The sequence below is a fragment of the Takifugu flavidus genome, chromosome 13 (assembly GCF_003711565.1).
Source record: "Takifugu flavidus isolate HTHZ2018 chromosome 13, ASM371156v2, whole genome shotgun sequence".
NCBI classification, from domain to species: Eukaryota; Metazoa; Chordata; class Actinopteri; order Tetraodontiformes; family Tetraodontidae; genus Takifugu; species Takifugu flavidus.
The window spans coordinates 12897324-12918213 of NC_079532.1; the positions used below are offsets into that span (position 1 = coordinate 12897324).

The window sequence follows — 20890 nt, forward strand, 5'->3', positions numbered from 1 at the left end:
GTTTCACGAGGTGAGACAACGACCTGTCGATCGCAGAAGTAGCTCCTTGAAGCCCCCGCGAGGAGTCCTGTCGTCCAGTGTCCCAGTCCTGTAGGTGTAATTCCGCATTGAACCAGTAGTCGTCACTGTAGCCCATAGAGGAGTTTCCCGCTCCCCCTCTGATTCAGATCTTCTCTTGTAACTCTGAGGGCTGTGTTAGCATGAGGGTCATCTGATGAGTGTTACAAAAATTCAATGAATGATACAAGAGAGAAGATGAAGGAGACAAGATCGGCTGTAATTGATGCCATAAACTCTCAGATTCAGGGAGGGATGTGTTGTCCTGACAGTCTTTTTGGGGGAGAGGAGACAGTGTGATGTTTGAAAAGACATTTTGCTTACGATGGCCATCGGACGACGACGTCCTGTGACTCAGTTGGCAAACCCCAGACGATGTCATTAAACAGTCTTGAGGAGGAATATTGGAAAGCAATGTGCTTTGAATTAAAATCAAATATTCCCTCCCCTCCTGACCCCTTTGTCGATTTAACTCGATCTTTCTGCTAATCTGATCAACAGACATTCCTTCCTTTCCTACGGTTTAGCCGGGTTTCGTCCGCTGACGTACAGAACCGTCCTAAAGAGCCGTGAACGAGCGCGTTTTCCCCCTCCTCCATCTGAATATGATCGCTGCGATGTTAGCATTTAGACTTGGTTGTCAGGCACTCACGCCCCGACCGAGTCAGCCAAAACGCGGGCCCGTGTGAACCGCCGGCGTTCCCCAGGGACCTCTCAAACTTGTCTCATGTCTCCCTCTGGCTCAGCAACGGACTTTGCTCTGCGTTTGATTACGCTTGAACCCAATCTCCGTTCCTCAAGCACATCCCCTCAGTTGCAAACGTTCTATTTTGATCCCACACCCAGTATGACCTCAGCAAATCTCAGCAGGTTCTCTCTCATGCCCGTTTTTTTTCCCTCTTGTTTTCCCCGCTCATCAATTCTTGTTGATTTTATGTGCATCCTTGTGTTTCATTCTCTCTTCTCTCATTTTCATGCTTCGCCTTACTCATCCTGCGTTGCTGCTCCATTTCTTTTCACTTATCACATGTAAGGGACTCAAAGTTTGTTATTTAAGTTTTAAGCCCCCCCGGCTGTGCACGTAACTGGTGTAATTTCCATTATATTATCTTTAAAGCTTTGCTTTACTTCTTCCTTCACAGTTAAAATACACCCTTAGCATTAGCTTGCGTATATATTTACATAAAATGTGCTCTAGGCAGAAAACAGCATGCTTTCACCTCGTCAGCCCATATTTTGAGTCCCAAACGGAGCGAGCGTTCCATCCACTGCTGTTTTATAGAGAAGCGCCAGATTACTGCTACCATTTTATATCGCCATAAAGCCACACAGAGGTATTGGGTTTTTAAGAGAGGGCATTAATAGGGTCCAGCGTCTCTCTGTATCAGATCTGATTGAGCTGCGTCTGCTGTTGCTGATGCGACATCGGAGTAGTGCCTCGTGGTACCAGACCGAAGCATTGGGACACAAATGTATTAACATTACATATTCTGGAATGTTTCAGTTCATCCACTCAGCTGGTTTTAAATTCCAGCATCATCACTGACAGAGAGGGAATGCGATGTTCTGATGACTCTAATGTCTCCTTTTCCACAGAATCCTAAATTCCAGGAGCCTGTTACCCTGGATTTCCTAGACGCTGAGCTGGAAAATGACATTAAAGTGGAGGTACGGAGGAGAGGCAAGGTCCTCCTTACTGCCCCACATGTTGTTTCTGTTCTTGGTGTTACGTCATCTAGGAGATGAAGATTTTCAGTGCCACCATCTGCAGCTGTGAAATCAGTTGTATCTAGAAAATCAACAAGATTTCTCACTTTTTTATGTCTAGATTATATATGAACTACAAATGTAAGTGCTTTGAGTTAGATATCAACACGATGAAGACTGCACACTAGATTCCAGAATAAAACCCATCTCCAGTGGGGGGAAAAGATCGTTTCGTAACTCCGACAGCCACCAGGGGGCGACAGAAAAAAACACCGGAGTGTTTCAGGTACTTCTCGGATGCACATGAATCCAGATGCATTGACACAGAACCCTCATTGTGTTTTCAGATCAGGAGGATGATGATTGATGGAGAGACAGGTGAACAAACCATTCACACGCTGGTAAAATCCCAGGACGAGGTGAGAGAGGACACAGATGTACTTCAGGCATCCCCCCATTGGATCCACGGGCTGTAACTGATTTCAAGCTTTTGATTGTTGAATTTGTTGTATTTTATTTTTTTGCTGCGCTTCATCCATGGCAGAGGTACATCGACAGAGGAGTCAGGACCTACACGTGGGCACCAGTGAATGGAACAGATTACAGGTGAGCCTTACACAACTGTGAGAAAAGTCACCATTTTGTCCCCCAGCCATCATGATTGGGACTGTTCTCTTGCAGCCTGGCTCTCGTTTTGCCAAAATACAGCGAGCACTTCATTCAAGCTAAGCTGGGGGACGACATGAAGCAGGCCATGTGTGAGTACAGCACCCGCCACCCTCATCCGCCTTTATCGGGCCTCGCAGCCGCCTCCCGTGCATCCCTCTTGTTGCTTGTGCACGGCCTCCACTCGTGTTGTTTTGCTTGTTCCTAGCTGGAGCGGCAACCACTCCTTCACATGTGCCGATCGGATCAGATCCCTGCGGTGCTTTTCTTTTGTAGTGTAACCCACTGGTCAGTCGGCCTGAACTCCCCCGCACACTCGGCCACATGCTTCCCTTCTGCACGGCCTGGCCCCGGCACCAGCTCGTTTGATCTCCATTTTTCTCATCTCCCTCTTTCTTCGCTCCCCTCCTCTTGCCCTCCTTCTGGCATCACAGAAGATGAAGCCTCCCACACCTCCTCTTCCCTCTTGCCATGGCCTCTCTAGTATATGGAGGCCATTTCTATCTCTTCAAACCATTTTTTTTGTTTCTCCAAGATAAAACATTATTACCCATTTGACAACAGACTCATTGGGAAATTGCGTTGCCTTTCTCTCTCTTTTCTTTTTCCTCTCACTTTCTTCTCGCTGAAGTTGTCCTCACCTCATTTTTCTACATCTTTTAAGTCTCCCTAAGCCTTTCTTTCTTTCTTTGCTAAGGAGGCTGTCTCGCTTGGCTTGTTAGCTTAGAGCAGAGCTCGCGAATACGAGGGATTGATGTATGCATATCTGTCACTCTTGGACAATTCGTTGCATTCTGATTCTGATGGAACTTTTCTGTCCTGTCCTCCCTCCACTGTTGGGTTTTACAGCTTCTTCTTGGGGCAAGTACTCACTCCTTTTGTGTCTGTGATGTCTTCCTCTGTGTGTGTGTGTGTGTGTGTGTGTGTGTGTCTGCTCTGTGTTTGATTGCATGATGAGGTGCCGTGCATGAAAAGATAGACGGATGCCAACCATCAGATCCCAAAGAGAACAGTCTGTCTCCGACATTGACGTGGCTGTAAATCAGATCGGCTCTTCGGCCGCCACATCGCTCGGCCCTCGACTGCGACTGGGCCGTGGAGACTGTCCCAACGTTTACGGGCCCGTTAAAGACAGTAACACACCATGCCTGGCTGCACGGAGGACTCCGACAGGGAGTCGGGACACTAAAGTTTTCCCTAGAGCCGTATAGAGTTTCTCGCTGGAGCTGGACCACCAGTACCTCGATCCATCTTCCCACTTTTCTGCAAGCGGTGGTCGCCGCAGCCACTCGTCCTCCTAATACATTAGGGCCCAGTCCCTTGCCAAGGGTGTGATGGATGAAAGAAGGTTGCTTTTTTTCCAGCAGGAACGCTGCAGAGAATAGGCTGAAGAGATGGCGACAGAGAAATAAAGAGGCAGATAAAAGGGAGGGAATGTATGGCACGGACATAAGAGGGTCTCCGTGGAGTCTGCAGAGACAGAGGGACAATGAATCTGCCAGTTATGTTTTTATATGAAGGCCGTCGTTTCATCCTGCACCAGATTGGCCCGAGCCAGACGGGAATCAGCGCTCGGTAACGCTGCACCACACGGCTCGATATCTTTTAAAGTCCGGGATATCTTCATTTTAAAAGAAGAGTGAAGCGATGCCGTCCACGTTTGCCGTGTCAGTAATGAGACACAGAACACCAGGCAGCCTGTTCACCGAAGGTTGGAAACGCAGAGCAGAAGATGCGGCGCTCTCCCGCCGCTCGTTCCTGCTGGAATCTGATGATGATTTCCTGCTCTTCGTTTCCTTTCCCTGCTTTTGCGTTTGACCGAATGTACACGTTTTCACTGTAAACGTAGAACTGTGGCATCTTAATATCCGCCATGGGAAGTGTTTCAGCATGGTGGAACGTCTGATGTCAGATGATGAATGGATTTTTACCTGTCTTTATCTTTCCTACTTTCACTTCTCCACATCTTCTTGTCTTTGGGGTCACTGCAGGGCAACAATGTGAGTATTCCTCTCATCTCCTCTCTGCAACACACACGGCTTGAACCATCACTTCATATCTGTCTGATGTTTTATGAGTGAGCCCCCGCCTGTGAGTGTGTGTGTGTGTGTGTGTGTGTGTGTGTGTGTGTATGTGTGTGTGTGTGTGTGTGTGTTCTTGGATTTGTTACATATTGAGTTTTTTTTTTTTTTTTTTTAAAAAAGGTACTCGTTTTACTACCAAAGAGAGGACATTTTTGCAATTTTAAGGCCCTTTTGGCTCGTCCGCACAACTTCAAAGGACTGTTGGAAGGTTAAGACGTGGTTAAAAGTTGGAAGTAAGAATTGGGTTTAGGTTTGGGTTAGGATACAGAGCTGTATTATTTTTATTAAATCTCTCTGAATGTCACCGCAAATATAGTAATACAAGGATGTGTTTTAGTGTGTGTTTGTGTGTCCCATGTTAACCCTGGTACATTTTACAGCATAAATATCAACAAATGTAAAGATAACCATTAATTAGCTCATCAGCGTAATTGCCCCTCGCCTGTGTCAAATATCAGTCATTTTCTTTATGTTTTTTTCCATTTGAAGCAATGGAAACCCTGCAGCTGGAGAGGTTTGACGAGTATGGTTACACCTTCATCTCCCCACGGTGAGCCATCCGTCGTGTTTGCTCTCTGTAATGGAGGCGTGAGTGACGGAGATTAAAGCAGATCTGTTTCTTCAGGGAGTACTGCAAAGAGCTGAAGCTGTCACTCAACAACACCCAGTTCCTCCTGGACTTCAACCAGTACATTGATAGATACACTCCCAACGCATGTAAGTGCTGCACATCTTTCACTGTTAGGTCCTGTTTTTTTCTTACAAATGTTGATTTTTTCATGTCAAGTCTTTAAATTAAGTGTAGTGAAGCTAATTTAAGAGAATTTATGGAACCTGGAGGTTTTTAAAGTCATTTAACTTCTAATTTGTGATTTAGATCTCTCTTTAGCCTCAGGAGTTATATATAATGTATATGTAGTCCAAGTTGTACCAAAAATACTTTCTTTAAGATAATGAGCAAATACCTTGTAAATCAATCTGATCCAGAACTGCTCAGCTTGCTCGTGCTCAACAACCTGAGCAGCCAACCGCGAACATCCCCAACAGTATTTGGGGATGTTGATGGAAAGGATCTTTCAAAAGAAACGACGGTGCTTCATAATGCTGGCAGAAGTAAATATGATGATTTAGGCTGCTACTCAGTGTGTAATGGTTTATAAAAAATCTTTTTTTCTTTTTTTGGGCTGTTTATCCGAATACACGGTCAGTGTTTAGCTTTGGTGAGTTTTAGGTTGAAATCACTCTTGTTTCTCTAAGAATGCTGACTGAGATTTCATGAGTAAAATACGACCGTGATTTGGAGTCATTAAGTCATTAAACTTTTGAGATGTGTAAACACCCGGAAAAGGAACAAACTGGATTCAAATGTCAGACAGCTGCTGCAGCATCTGTACTAATGAGTGTTGAAATGTAACTTCAGACGACCACTTATATGTCTGCAACATCATCACGATCGGCATCTGACTTCTGCCAGGGCTACGCCGGCTGACGTCAGCATGATCTTATTGGTTTTCTTGAAATCCGATGTTGTCATGCTGCACGGTGACTCACGGCAACCGATTGGTCATCATCTACTGGATCGCTCCACTTCCCGCCATCACTCGGCTAATGGATCCAGAGTGCTCTGATCCATTTCATCATATGGGACAAAAGTCTGCCTTCCTTAGTGTTTGTGCTTCATGTCAGTTGGGTTAAACCTTCCGTTGGGGTTAAACCTAAACTTTCTAAAGTCTCTCTGGTGGTTGATTTTAAGGCAACATCCATGATGTTTGATGTGTCTTATCTTTATTCCAAAGGTAACGTGTCCCTGGTGAGTCGGCTCATTCTGGATGCAGGTCTGACCGCTGAACTGGTCAAAGTTTGGAGTGAACAGACAATGTGAGTGCCACAATGTGTCCCTGTTTTATAGGGACGACCTATAAGATTATTAACGATACAGATGATAACGGTATAAACAGAACTAGCATACTTACCAGACGCATGTCTTGATATCGAGTCAGAAGCTGTTTATTATGGGTATTTCTTGTACGCTTCCAATTCAAAGTTCGCAACCTGCCAAGTACGCTCCAAATTTTCCCGGACGTATATTTGTTCTGCTCATTTTATCAAAGGAGCATCAACTGTGACGTATGTAGACTATAAGAACAAGGTATCCCACAATGCAGCAGGAGCAGCAGCAATGGTGGAAAGTGCGTACGGACATCCACGTATCAACTCCAGAAGTTCACAAATCTGTACCTGTGTGCTGTGAATTGAAAAAATGATCAAAGTCTTCTAATGTGAGAGAGAGAACGAGGCCGAGATAAACTTTTAGAAAGTGAAATGCTGCCCCCTACTTGCCTGGAGGCCATGTCTAATAATTACAAATAATACTTTTAAGCCTCGCGAAGATGTTTCATATGGAAATTGTTGTTGCATGTTCCTGATGCGTTTCGCTGCCAGAACTTTTGCTCATTTCATGCACAACTTCTCTACTTTGGGTGATTTCATCATGTCTAACTAGTATAACGTGATGAAAGCAAAGCCCAAAATACACATCACAGCCAATCACACGGAACTCTGCCAAGACGGGCTGTTTTCCTTTCCTTTCATGACGCGCTTAACTTGTCCAAAATAATCAGAAGGCCTACTTGCACACACGCAGCGGGGTGTCTGTTTAACATTAGGACAAATAGAGACAAGTGACTGTGGGCAGAGAATGATTTCTGTCACATCTGCAGCTTGATTTTCACGGTTCATGAGCCCTTTTTGGACTTTGATGTCTAACAGTCTGTTGTTTTCCATCCTCTCAGGGACGGGATAGTGGCCAGGTTCGTGGCCACGGACGGCGGTGTAACGAGAGTTTACCCCAGAAGGTATTCGCACCCCTGTTTTCTCAGTTCCCCTCTGCCTTCTCTCGAACGTCTGACAGCATAAATGTGAGATGGAAATGGATACAGGCTGTAATACCCTTAGGCCGATCACTTCTGGCTGCTTAGCTCACCTGCTCCACTGAGTCATTTTCCTGTACATGGAGGATTAGACGCGTTTCCAGCCAAAACTCCCAGAGCCTGCCAGACGAGAACATAGCACGGGTCAAATACAAAGATCCAGCAGCTTAATGCAGCTCATTTTCCTCAATTTCCTCGCTGCTACTTTTATCTGAATTACACTGGAGGCTTCCACTCGATCAGAATACTCAGCCCTGAAAATGTGCTCGCATTCCTCCTGACAATAAAGTTGAAATACAGTCGGTTGCAGCGTTCGCTGGATCCCGTCCTCGGCATATATCAACGGGGCTGGGCGTGACGCTCGTCTTGATGACTAACGGTTGGCCGAAGATGAAAATATGAAGTGTCTGGAGAGAAGAAGGGAATAAGCATATTTCAGTGGTGTTTTATATCGTTAAGAGCCCGTACATGTTGTAAATGTTCTTAGTGTCGGGGAGGACTGGATCGAGAATCCGGAGACCTACGAGTCCAGCTTCTACAAAAGGACGCTGGACAATGACGTTTACATTTTCACAGCACCGTCTTTCAACAGTAAGTTTGTGTTTTGCTCATAACTATGTGTCCATCCCTGAGGAAGCCTGTCCTTTTCTAGGCCCTTTGGATCTGGCGTGGATCACTTTCTCTGGCCCCTGATATCACTCTTTTTATCCTTCTCCTGTTCCCGCTGTGTCCTTTCAGCAATCATCCCTCTCCCTCCCCGTCCAGCACACTTCCTGTTATCTGCGCTGATCTCTCTAGCAGACATCAGCGCAGAGAATTAAAAAAAGAGAAACCAGCCACACTTAACTGGATTAACACATGTCCGGGCTCCACAGATCGCACCCCGCCGCCTTAAATCACCAGCACATAACAATGACATGAAAGTCATTTCCAAAAACAGACAGCGATTATTCTCCTTTACGTGTAATTCCCTCTCTGACATTTTCCCTGCCTTTCCCTCCTGACTCCAGCGGAGAACAAGGATTCCTTCTCCGAGTCCGGCATCCTGGTGAGCAAAGCGGTGGAACTCACCATCGATGAAGTCACGCTCAAACCAGCAGGTCAGCTTCGCCAACAGCAGGTCGGCGGTGTAGCGCGTAGGCCGATGTTCAGGCTGATCTCTCTGCTTTCCGTATTTTCTCTAGTGGTCGGAGTGAAACTCAACGTCTCCTTCTGGATGAACAGTTTCATGAACGCTACGCTCAAACTGAATGTACGTCTAGTGCACAATTGAGTTGTTTTATTTGTTTTATTTATGCCGCCTGCCTTCAGCCTCTCATAATGTTACTTGTCGTAATTTCACGCCTACTTTATTTTCATACCCTTAAGTGTAAAGATGAGATCTGTGGCTGTCTGAGGAATGACAAGGTACAGCAGCACCTTTTACTTATTTAGACCCTCATTCTCCCCAAAATAATTACACCAGTATTATATTGTCAGATTTCATTTGTAGGCATTTTAAATATCGTTTCATCTTTCTGCCAGCATGTAGACTGTGTGATCCTGGATGATGGAGGATTTCTTCTCATGTCCAATCAGGATGAATACATCTCTCTGGTAAGTTGTCTCTGGCCTTTTGCAATCCCAAATCCCAAAACATCTGGAGACAGGCCACATGATTCAGTGAAGTTATGAGTGCGGTTGTTACAGGACAGCCTTTCTCAGGAAGGGGGTTTTGTTTTCGGTCTCTTTTCTCCTCATTGAAGCTGTGGTGAGGTCCCCCGTGTATGTGAGAAGTACGGATCAGCCACGTTAGCTCACTGCAGGCTGCTGCTGTGTGAGTGGTTGGAAGAACTGGCTTCAGAAACACTTCATGTCAGTCTCCACAGGTCAACTGCTGGTTTTCATCCACCCTCTTAAATCAGTGTCTGCTGTTGACTAAAGGAATCCCGTCTTCGTTTTAGCCCATCTTGTTCTATATTTGGTGAGGCCGCTGAGAGCGTTTGGCTCTATCTGTGCCATCTGTGCCTCTCATATACAATCAAATCGCTTAATTACTGCAGTCATATGTGTATTATATAATGTAATCTTGTATAAATGGAGTTTTGCTTCGGTTAACATGTAAATCGCTTGACAGCTTAAACCGCCTAATTCAAATGCTAAGATAAAAAGTTAGAGGCTTACATGTTGCTTCCATAACTCAACGGGTTTAGCGTGTCGACATGGGTGCAGTAAAAAGTTACGGCTGAACAGTTCATAGTTCTGCTTCAGCGGTGTCAAATCTGTAGCAAAAAGTGTCTGTAAAAAAGTCTCATCCATCCTTTTGCTAGCGCTCCTTCATCTGTTCATCTGTGTTTGCACGCGTGTGCTTGCTCGCCTAGATCGGTCAGTTCTTTGGCGAGGTGGACCCGGTGCTGATGATCAACCTGGTCAACACCTCTCTGTACTCCTTCAACAAGACCTACGACTACCAGTCTGTCTGCGACCCAGAGAAGGACAGCAAGGCTGCAGCAGGCCCCCGCTCTGTCTATGTGGTGAGAAGATTTACCTTGGATACTCTAAAGTGGACCTCGTTTGAAGAAAGAGCCCTGGTTATTTAGCTTTTTTCTTCCTCTTCCTGTCCTTCAGCCTTCCATTGCCGACTTGCTCAGTATTGGCTGGTGGGCATCAAGTGCTGCCTGGTAAGTGCAGTTTCTGTTCGTTGTTTATACATGTGTGTTTTAGGGTGGGAGGACTTTTTTTTTCTCTTTTACTGTAATGTGTTTGTTTGGAAGTGGACCACTGGGGAAAAGTGCAGTTACACAACAGTCCAAGTCTGTTTATAGACTCCTCCATGTCCGTTTCCCTCTCACTCTCCCTGACTAGGTCGATATTGCAGCAGCTTTTAGTAGGACTCTTGTTTCCAAACCTTCTCGAGGCAGGTGAGCGCCAGAATCTCCAACATTCCGCCTCGTTTCAAAACAGCAAAAGCAGCCTTAATGATCACCTCTGACTAACATGTTGCTGTCTTCTTCCCTGATTAAACCTGCTCAGCGGAGCCAGCAGATGAAGAGATACCAGATGCCATGTTCAAGGAAAGCTGCATCACGGAACAAACCCAGTACTTCTTTGATAATGAGGAGAGATCCTACTCAGGTGTTCTGGACTGTGGAAACTGTTCCAGGTATGGAAGTGTCCTGCCATCTTTCTGCATGTCAGCGTATCTGTTTAACAGAGAGGGGTCGGATGTGGTTAGTTTCCTGCTGTTTTCTGGTGACTCCTGATCAGACGCAGGTTACCTTGATTTGTCTGCGTGTACAGTTGCAGGGGCAGGCACAAAAGCCCTTTTATCTGTTTCTTTTCCCTCGTCGGGCTGCTCTTTGGCTGCACTTCAGAATCGCTAATACACACATTCACGGACCACCGCACATTTACTTTGTTCCCAACTCCTTTTCTGTCAATTTGGCCTGTCAGAGCGGGTTAAATATGGCAGTAATTACTGGACATTATGAGTCCCACGTGTCTATTGCTTTGCTCCCCAATGTTAACGACTGGAGACACAGAAATTTTCATTACGGCTATAAAAAAAATCCCCAAACGAGAGACGAGGATGATTGAATGTGCACAAGAGCTTCCGTCTAATGCCCTGCAGGTTTAGTGTTTAATCCATATGCAAATGCGGTATATTGAAGAGATTTGCTGTGTGTGTTTGTTTCCCAGGATGTACCGTGCAGAGAAGCTACCAAACACCAACCTGGTGTTCCTGATCACCGATGCCAAGGCAACGTGCTTGTCCTGTGACCCCAGGCCACTCAGACAGGCCGAACAACCATGTATCCTTTTACCTGAGTCATAAAAAGTCAACATGGAGTTACGTTTCCTTTTCGCTTTCCAGCCCTCCATCCATCACTTAACAACAGCGGCCCTTAAGCCCTCAACACAGGGACACACACTAAGGACTTTGCAATAGGTCCCCAGTGATTGTTCACAGATGAACAGTAAACCAGGTGCACAGCATATGAAAGCTTTTCTCGTATTACCTGTGGAACTGGCACCGTTGTTTGGGCTGCCGTGAGGTTAACGGGTGTGTTTTTACAACATGTGATTAAGGCCGCCGAAAAATTGCTGCACGAGAATCAAACTAAAAACCAGTAAGGTCTGTGGCTGACATCACTGGGCTGCATGGAGTTCACCATTTTTCACCTTTGCTAGGTCATCGCGTAGGCCCAAAATGTGAAACACAAATGAGCGCACGGCCGCTCAGCACAACTGCGCACGTGCAGACACAACATTTCCTTAATGTCTCCCAAAAATACTTCTAATTAAGCTGTCACGACCAGAGCAGAAAAATGGCCGACAGCATAATAGATCATGAACACAGTGCAACGGCATGTGTAATTATGACCCCCCCCATAAATGTTAGTAGAAGATTAGAAAACATCTGGAAGAGAATAAAAGAGGGTATCGAGGCTGCCAAGGCCTTATGAGTTGGAGGCGTTAAGCCTTTATTGGCAGGGGAGATAAAAGTCGGCGCGTTGTTGTTTTAAGTGTGCTGTTTGAGCGAGAATCCCATTTTTCCTGAGCGAGCGTCTTCAGCTGAAGGTCCGGATCCGTGCGAGCTGGCGCAGAACCCCAGATACCGCAAAGGTCCGGACGTCTGTTTTGACAACAATGAAAATGTAAGACACAAACACACATGTGCGTCAGTGCGGAGACGGAATTAAGAGAGGGAAGGGGGAGGTACAGCTGAAGACTCTTTCATTAGTGAGCCACGTCGTTTCAGTGCTGTCAGATTCTGTCTGGTTTCCATCAGCTCTGTTGCCTGCCTGCGCTCTCCATCTTACTTTCTTTTCGTTACTTACTCTCTTCATTATTCATCCATCTGTCATTATATTGCATGCATGTGTTGTCTTTTTCTTTCTTCTCCTTCATGTGATCTCTCCGCTCCTCGTCTGTTCTGCTGGCGGCTGCTTTTGTCTGGTAGGATGAACCCTTGTGCCCAATCAGCCGAGGTTCCCCGCTGACCTGCACCCCTCTCTTGTTTCTGGTGATGAGTTTAGGGTCAGTTTGCTCACACAGGTCCGTGCACTTTCATTACCGACTGCAATCCAACGAGTCGGGGCCAATTTAAACAGTATCGACTCGGTAAAACAACATGAAAATCTAACGTCTGTCCACAATCCCCCCTCTCTTTTTTAGAAGTCCCATGCTTTTACATTTTCCTCTAAATTCTCTTTTGGAAAGAGCCGATGAGAAGGTCACGCAGTTCTGCGATTTGAGCTAAATTAGTAAAACAAAGGCAGCGCGCCGATAAATCATGTGTGAAATAACTGCAACGCCACCCAAAAGTTTATAGGATGTCTAAATATTTGGAATGGAAATATTTGCCATATCTTTGTTGCGCTGGCCTTTCATTGTGTCGTGAAGGCGTAGATCACACAGAGACACTAATTCACGCTCCTGATTGTTTACATTGTCGGGAGGCCGTGCCAGGCCGCAAAGGGAAGGGGGGGCACAAAAGGAAGGGAAGGGAGTGAAAGCAAGCCTCGTCCCTTGTGCTCTTTCCATCTGTCCCATTACCTTTGGCAAAGCTGCTCATAGGAAGACAGTGACGTAAACACGGGGAAATGTCGCTTTCCTGCCCTTTGAATGTGCTGCTCATGGCGCTTTCTGATATCCTGAATATTCCCATCAAATATTTGTTTTTTAAAAAAAGACTCTCACACAGTGTTAGTAGGTGTGGGCCCCCACAAGTTCAGTCCAAGAAGGCAAAACACGCTCTCACAGCTCTGAGCTGACGATTAACCGTGACAGAGCTCAGAAATGTGGGAGAAATTAAAGATTTGTTCATGAGGTGACAGAATGTCTGTGCTTCCATGTTCATACAGTAGAAGAACTTATTAAACTGTCCACTTGATTTGAAAAAAAAAGTTTTATTTTAGCTCCCAACCATGATCAGCACCGAGAGGCAATGCCAAAAAATCTGAGCTTAATTAGACTGAACTGACTTTATTTCAAATACAGTTTAAACGTGGTTTATTCATTTAATGTAAAGCATTGAGATTTTTTATTTTTGCTACATTTATTAACACATTCAATTTAACAACATTTTTCTATGTGACGATTGAGTGGTCCTTATCCCTTTTTACCCTTTTTAAAGCATTTTTTTTAAAAGTTGTCCATCCATCGTATAAACTGAGTTTGTCATGGCCGAGACTGACAGTTGCTTCATCCAACAGGAAGATGATTCTGACTGTGGAGGCGGGACCGTGCTGAGCCCGTGCCTTTGGCCATTACTCGGGCTCCAGCTGCTGCTGCTGTGGTTCCTGTCATCTTCACAGCCCTTGTGACCCCCGTGCAGACGCGCTCGCACACTGACCGTCACACTTCACAAGAGGGCAGAAGACACGTCCAACAGACCATCCGGGACGGAGGCGGCACAGTTCCTAGGATATTTCCGTCGGCGTTTCTCTTATTTCCGATGCCAAAGGGTGCTCGTTCATATCCTCCAGCTGCACTCATTCCCATCTTCTCCTCCAATAATGGTGCAAGAGTAAGAGCCAACCAAACCCTTTAATTCAGTCTGCTTTATTTCTCGGATTGATTTCTCGGAAACGAAAGAGTCGCCCTCACGATGCCAACAAAACATCCCCCAAACACTGTCTTTGCTGACAGCATTGGTTTGTGTCGTGTCAATATTGTTTGTTGCTTCTTATATGATTGCTATGAATCATTATGCGGTAATGATTGTTTACTTTTGCAACCAGTATAACTTTGGGGAGGGGGGGGGTCCCTTTCATTTGAGTGTTTTTAAATGTACCGTATCTGTTTATTTATCATTTTTGTACTTGAAAACAAAGTAGACTTTTCACAACTAACTCGGTGTTGTATTGTAGCAGCATGCTGACGACAGCACCAATACTCTGACCAAAGCTCCACACAACCTGCAAGCTAGTTTATTTCAAGAGATTCCTCAGACAAGGCCTTAGAGAGAGAGAGTCGGCTTTCCGAAAGAGCACCCCTGCAGTTCCAGACCAACAACTCACGATCCCAGCTCTGTTTGTGCACGTTCCGGCCGCGTCGGTCGCCTCCAGTTTGATGCATCAAAATCCCCAGTGCCTATGTAGTAGCTCAAGCAGGCCGCTTCCGGAATGAAGGAACCTGTCGGAGTTTGCGAGCTCTGGTGCTCGTTTTCGTTGCAGTTCACAGGTCGCCAAAGTTCGCCGCTCGTGGCAGAAGAATGTGAAAGAGAGAAAGGACTTGGGTTTGCGTTCCAACACCTCTGGGTATCAGTCCTGTTTCTGTTAATCTCTCTGGACCACCGGACTCAGGAGCCAAAGTGACTTGTGAATGAGATCAGCGTATCAACCTGACTGTTGCATTTGTTGTTTTCCTCTTCCTCACGCTTGTTTCCTCTTTGTGTTGCTCAAGTGCTGTGAAACAGACGCTGAGGTCTCGGCGTCGAAACGCTGCAGTGTCATGGGATGAGCTTGTTCTGTGTTTGGACGCCGGATGTCGCCATCAGGGCCCGCTGGAGAGAATCTCACCTCCACAGCACCACCAGTACTGAGTTTGCATTGCCTTAACCTGTCGTCGGTCCTCAATCTCATGTTAACTCTCATGTTAACCGTTGCAGACGAGTTCTCTCCGCCTGGCTCTCATGGAGACCCGCTGGTGCTGAGCGTTCAGGTTCTGCCTGTTTATCAGAGTCGAGTGTTGACTTGTGTTCTACCCCGGGGCTCGCGTGTCTTTGTGCAGGCATGTGTGTGTTCCTCCGATATCTGATTGTGCTTTAATACTGTACATGGATTAATCTTTTGTGGAACTTGACCAGCCTGAATACATTTTATATACATTTGTACACTAATACTATTTACTGTATAAAAGAGCCAATGAAAGAAGATTTAAAAAAAAAAAGTTTCTAATATGGTGTTGATTATTGTGCAAATATAATATATTCACAATAAAAGTGTTGTATTGTTATGATCTCAGGGTTTCTTTGCCTTTTTCTTTCCTCATGTCGGAGTTTAATAAAGCTGTTAAATATAGAGCTTGCCGGAGTCAAACCCATGAGTTTACCTTAAATCGGGTTTAAGTTGAATGAATAAGTTAAAATATACATTTGTCTGTGATTATTTCAACATTAGCTGTCACATTTAATACCTCAGGTATAACACTGTACGTGTTGTGTACATACAACAGAGGCAAAAACGAGACTACACACTAACAAACACACACTTCAATGTAAATTTGCCTTCAGAACCACACAGAAGGACAGCTTGCATCTCAGATCCGCTGACTTTTCTGTGTTTCTCATCTTTTCCGCCGCCTCCAACGGGCGATCGAAAATCCAGAGGCGACCATGACAGTCGCAGGGATTCTCCTCAGCTCCACTTGATGCTGTTTGTGTTTATGTGATGGTAATCTGAGCATCGCTACGGCCAGAGCTTTAAGTGGGGAGCAGGACGTTTGTTTGTCTTGGAGCTGGTGTCAGACTGGGAGGTCTTCATATGTGCACTCCATACTGATGTGGAAGGAAGGCTGTAATGGGATACTGTTGTAAACGTGCACCAGGTCACGGCCTTTAACATGCCTGCCTTAAGACGTTACAGACACATGAAAAGCAGTTCTCTCCTCCCTCCAATTGGTTATTAAGTATATGATTGAGAGATTCGGAAACATCGATTTGCTTATTGAAGCGCACATTTTCACTGTGTTCGCCTCAGGACATGTTTTGTTTTTGACACTTAATCATGCACTTCGCTTTGTCAACTGACACGTTACCACAATGTGGTTTGGTGATGGCAATTTAACTTAGATTGTTTGCTCTGCGCATCGGCTTCCCTTTTGTCATGGCTCCTTTTGAACTCTTCGCTTTCCCTTTGATCACTGACATTTAAATGTGACAGGAGCCGTGGATAAAGAGCATCAGGGACTCAAACACAATCTAAGGTCCTGTGCCAGAATCCAAATGTGGGATCACAGTTGGGGAATGTGTCTCACACTCCTAGCCAGTGCAAAACATATCCATATTGCATTGTTTCTCTGTTGTTTTTGTTGAGAAATAAAGGGGGAAAATCCTGTTTTTCGTCATTGGCAACCTTTTTCTCAATGGAAATACAACAGCACACAGATGCAACTTTGTTGCATCCTGATTTAGCTAATGACTTAAATTTAGTTTGAGTATTTTCTTGATCAGACAACCTTTTTCACAAGAGCAATAAGGTCACAAGAGCAATAAGGTCAAGAACTACTGGAAAATGTGTTTTTTTTTCTCCCGAATGTCAGCTGTTTTTGTGCTGAACAGGGATTTCAACACTGCTCATGTTGCATTTCTTTAAAAGAAATGTGCTTTAAAAAAATACCTAAAAAAGACCATTTCGCCAATGCTGGTGTGTTCAAAATTGGAACTTTTTGACTCATTCTGCTTGAGAAGCATCTTTGGGGCGTTTGTTGGAGTAAAAGCAGGAAGTGACACATGACACTGATGCTATATCATCAACACGACCTGTGACCGGGTCTGCAGGGCTCAGCAATCATCAGCCAAAAACCCCCAAAGTTCATTAGCATCGTATTGATCGGAAAGTGATGTCCTTTTTGCGCAGGATACCAAGGAAATTATGTTTAGAAAAGTGTAGGAACGCAGTGACGCTGTGGATGAAGTTAAATTTAGTCTCATATTGCGCTCAGTGGCCTCTGGGTTGTGGCACCCTAAGGGCAGTCAACTTAGATATAAATAAACTCGCCCTATTCTGCCAAATATAACGTGGTTTACATTAGCGATGCAATTTTTAATTGGTGCCGACCTTTTTAACGCGATTATTTTAGAAAAACTTCCTGTTGGAGGTCAGATTTTTCCATCAACATAAAACTCGTGCAGGGCGAGGTCACGGGGTCATTGAAATCCTGTTGTTTGACTCCAAAACACTGAACAATCACATGAGTCAAGCGATATTTGTAGAATTTTAAGCTAACAATTACAAGTTTACACCATTTCTTCAAATGAAAAGACAGACAGTGCTCAGACTCACACAGAGCTCAGATTCTCCCACGATTGTTTTAACTATTGGACCATCACCTCATTCTGGCAAAAGCTCAAGCAAAAAAAAAAAAAAAAGAATTTGTAAACCCGAATGATGAAGAAATGTCCGAAAAAATCAAGTTTGGAAAGAACCCCAAACACAGACTTGGCATGGGCGATCCAGGAAATGCCAAGGGCTTTGTTAAACCTATAAACAAGACCGCAAAGCTGTCCGTGTTGGCGGCCCTGGCCACCTCTCCTGGATCGCAGGGCTGGCCTTGCGTGCGTCTGAACGCGAGTGCAAAGAGTGATTGGCAGGCGGAACGCTGGAAAACTTTGTCCAGGTGAACAGTCTCAGTGGGACACATTCCATTCCAGCGTAGATTGAGAATTGATTTGTAGACGTTTTCTGTGTTTAGAGTGGGGCCCGACATACATTAACTGGTAACTTGAGGTGTTAGATTTGTGGGGGGGCTTGGTGGTTATATCCAGGTTAAAGACTGGATTTGATTCCCTTTGTGGGATTGAATGTTTTAATAAAAATAATAATAATAAATAAAAGGTACAACAATGGTTGAATTATAATATCACATTTGATAGATATGATCTCCACAGTGTGATGAACTAATGTTTAGTGAGTTCATGTTCTCTATGAGGAACACACCTAAAGATCTGTAATGACTTTTCCTGCTGCCTGTTTCTTTTTGCTCTTTTCTTTGACTGACAGGTGGTGTTGATAATGTCACAGTCATGCCAGGGTAGGAGAAGCACTGGCTGCTCAAAGCTTTGTTGGATCTCCACTGGGGGAATCTGAAAATGTACCAGGGAATAATAAAGTTCAAGGATATTGGCAGAGAAAAACAGAAATCAAAACACTCAGTAATGGAAAAAAGTCACGACTCAGTCAAACAAAAAAAAAAAAATCTGACACAAGCAAGAGGGAATAACACATGGTTTCAAAAGAAACACGGAATCCTTCTTCAGAAATATGTATTTTGCCTCCTTCCCCTGCAGCAGATTAAAAGATAGCCTTGACTTGGCAAACAGTATACTAAGAAAAAGAAAATTCACCCAGTGCTCTTCAGATAACAATTGCGAGGTCTTAAAAAGACTAAGAATAAAGCAAAGAGGAAGAAAATGCATCAGCAGGATTTAGTAAACATGGGAAACTGAGAGTAAATGGAAAAAGTTTGGTCAGAATATGATATCACTGATAACAAAGACAAAATGAAGCATAGTTATGGCAATAAAAGATAAGCATTGGGTTCCACTGAGGACATTATTGGATCAGGTGTATCGTGTTTTTCTAAAATCAATGTCTCAAAATGATCTTTATGTCTCCAGTCCAATTAAGTCACCACATCCTGAATGTTGCAGCACGCCGCTGACACAATATTGTCTGCTGATGTCACCGAAATGTGAATAAAGGCCCTCTTATTTCTGTCTCCCAGCAGTCACCCGACAGGCTGAAATCCGGATCTGGAACACGGCGAGGGGAGACATTAAAGAACTGCACTGGCATGAGCGTTAACCTTCGAATGCCTGCGCTTGAGCGGCGGCTGCTTCCATGTTGACACCTTTTTGGAGTCCACCTGCGATAAAGTCAAGCGATTGATCAGAGCTAAGAAAAGAGTGTCGTTTAGAGGCTTGGCCGAGACCCCAGAGATGGGAGAAAGTTCCAGAAAGTCACCCATCGCCACCATTCTGGGCTTTGGTTGTCCAGACAGAAGCTACTTCCCAGTAGAAGGTAAATGAAAACCCAAAAACAAAATAATTTAGAATAATTAAAAATTTAAACTATAACAGTAAAAAGTGTCTTAAAGCAACGCAACTGTCCTCTGACTCTCCAACTGCGTGTCTACAGTCGAGTTGAGTTGGACTGAGTGTTGACGTCCACCAAATCCATCGCTCAGACTTTGGAACAGGAAGCTCATGTGGTTTTCTTTCCCTCCTAAATCCACATCAGCTCCCCTTAAACCTGATTTGAGCTGACACGCGTTCCACAAAAACAACGGCATGATGACAGAAAAGCCATTTTTTCCCCTCCTGAGTCCATCCCAGGACATGTCTCTGTCTTATATATGTTGTCATGCGTGAGGTTACCGGTCTTGGCCACAAAGACCCAGCCTGCAAAATGTTTAGCCCCCAAATTCATCAGGATGTTAGTTATACATCTGAGGTCTGAACGAAACACGCAGGGTGAAATGTACCTGCTGACCTAGACCAACGATTTTCCACCCCTTCCTTCCGGCGTTAAGCGCTCACTCCGTCTAATTAAGCAGCAGAGAACTGTTAACAGATGTGTAGGAAATGAAGAAACACAGGTTCAGAAACGACTTTAGCCAACAATCATCCCTCCTGTCTCCTCCCCGGGCAATCGGCACTTTTTGTGACTGCCGTCTCTTTGTTGTGTAGTGGCTGAAGCGTCTCCTCGGGTGGTTTGACCCGGAGCCAAATTCCAGAATTCGGTTGCCTGTTTGTGTGCAACCAGCGCGTGGAAACGCGGCTCAGGATTTGGTAGCTTCGCTGGGTGCGTTGGATTTTACGGAATTGCAGCCGCTGTGCGTGGTTGCTAACACATTTTATTGACAGTCATTACATTCCTGGATCATATTAAAGGGACACAAAACAATTACAGACCACAGCGTTCCGGAAGGTTGACACACAAATAAACATTTGCATTGCAACGGTCCTTCCTTCACCATATAGCCGGTCTATAAACATATACATATTTGCGTTTTGTTCCAGTTTCTTGCACATTTGGGGGGGCTGACAAAGCCCCAGTGTCCGAGGGGGCGACACAATGGAGATGTTGATGTGTTTGTGTGACATGCTTCATGTGTCCCATGCTAAAGGATGTGTCATTTAAACAAATATGGTTTGTGTGGATACACAAGCTCACAAGGTCGCCTTGTGGATGAATAGTTCCACGCCGCTGTCTGAACCGTTCACGTCAACACCCATAAACACAGGAGGGGGCGAACAAAAGGCCGATGGTGGACCGAGAACCTGACGTGTTCTGCTGCCCGATGCTTCCCGAGAATCTGAATAGCTTGTGCATCACGGACACGCGGGAACTGCTGTTGGTTTAAAGTTGTATTCCTAAAATTTAGGTGAAGAAGCGACTTTGCATCGCTAAAATCAGTGTCTCCGTAACAATAACAAAATTAAAGCTATTTCCATCTGAGAAGTTATATTTTTGGAGCGTACACGGACAGATTGAGCTGGCGAACGTGCACACGTGGGTTGACCTTAGACTGTCAGCAGATCTCAGTAACGAGAAGTGACTACAATCGCACACGCGCTGATAGCAGGAAGCATGTGTTTGTTTAAAGTAGGATACTCTTGACACAGTATCTGTGTTTACAGGATCCAGAGCCACGACTGTCGTCACCCCCCCCCCCCCCCCCCCACACACACACACACACACACAGCACCCCCAAACACACAGCCAGAGAGAGAGAGAG

At 45.0% G+C, this 20890-nt stretch overlaps 1 protein-coding gene across 2 annotated transcripts in view; it reads left to right on the forward strand.

Annotated features, from left to right (window-relative positions):
- LOC130535708 (voltage-dependent calcium channel subunit alpha-2/delta-1) overlaps positions 1-15388 on the forward strand; it is a 43409-nt gene extending 28021 nt beyond the window's left edge. The window contains exons 19-39 of one of the 2 annotated variants that reach the window (XM_057050906.1): positions 1654-1725; positions 2112-2183; positions 2309-2370; positions 2446-2522; positions 5004-5064; positions 5140-5231; positions 6311-6392; positions 7307-7369; positions 7932-8035; positions 8455-8544; positions 8629-8696; positions 8813-8851; positions 8969-9040; positions 9805-9957; positions 10052-10104; positions 10289-10344; positions 10457-10586; positions 11123-11235; positions 11999-12081; positions 12387-12463; positions 13642-15388. In XM_057050906.1, the coding sequence (XP_056906886.1) occupies positions 1654-1725; positions 2112-2183; positions 2309-2370; positions 2446-2522; positions 5004-5064; positions 5140-5231; positions 6311-6392; positions 7307-7369; positions 7932-8035; positions 8455-8544; positions 8629-8696; positions 8813-8851; positions 8969-9040; positions 9805-9957; positions 10052-10104; positions 10289-10344; positions 10457-10586; positions 11123-11235; positions 11999-12081; positions 12387-12463; positions 13642-13678 (1656 nt within the window). In that variant the 3' untranslated portion in view covers positions 13679-15388. The remainder of the gene's footprint in view (positions 1-1653; positions 1726-2111; positions 2184-2308; positions 2371-2445; positions 2523-5003; positions 5065-5139; positions 5232-6310; positions 6393-7306; positions 7370-7931; positions 8036-8454; positions 8545-8628; positions 8697-8812; positions 8852-8968; positions 9041-9804; positions 9958-10051; positions 10105-10288; positions 10345-10456; positions 10587-11122; positions 11236-11998; positions 12082-12386; positions 12464-13641) is intronic. The other variant, XM_057050905.1, reaches the window with a different exon arrangement.
- The last annotated feature ends 5502 nt before the right edge of the window (positions 15389-20890 follow it).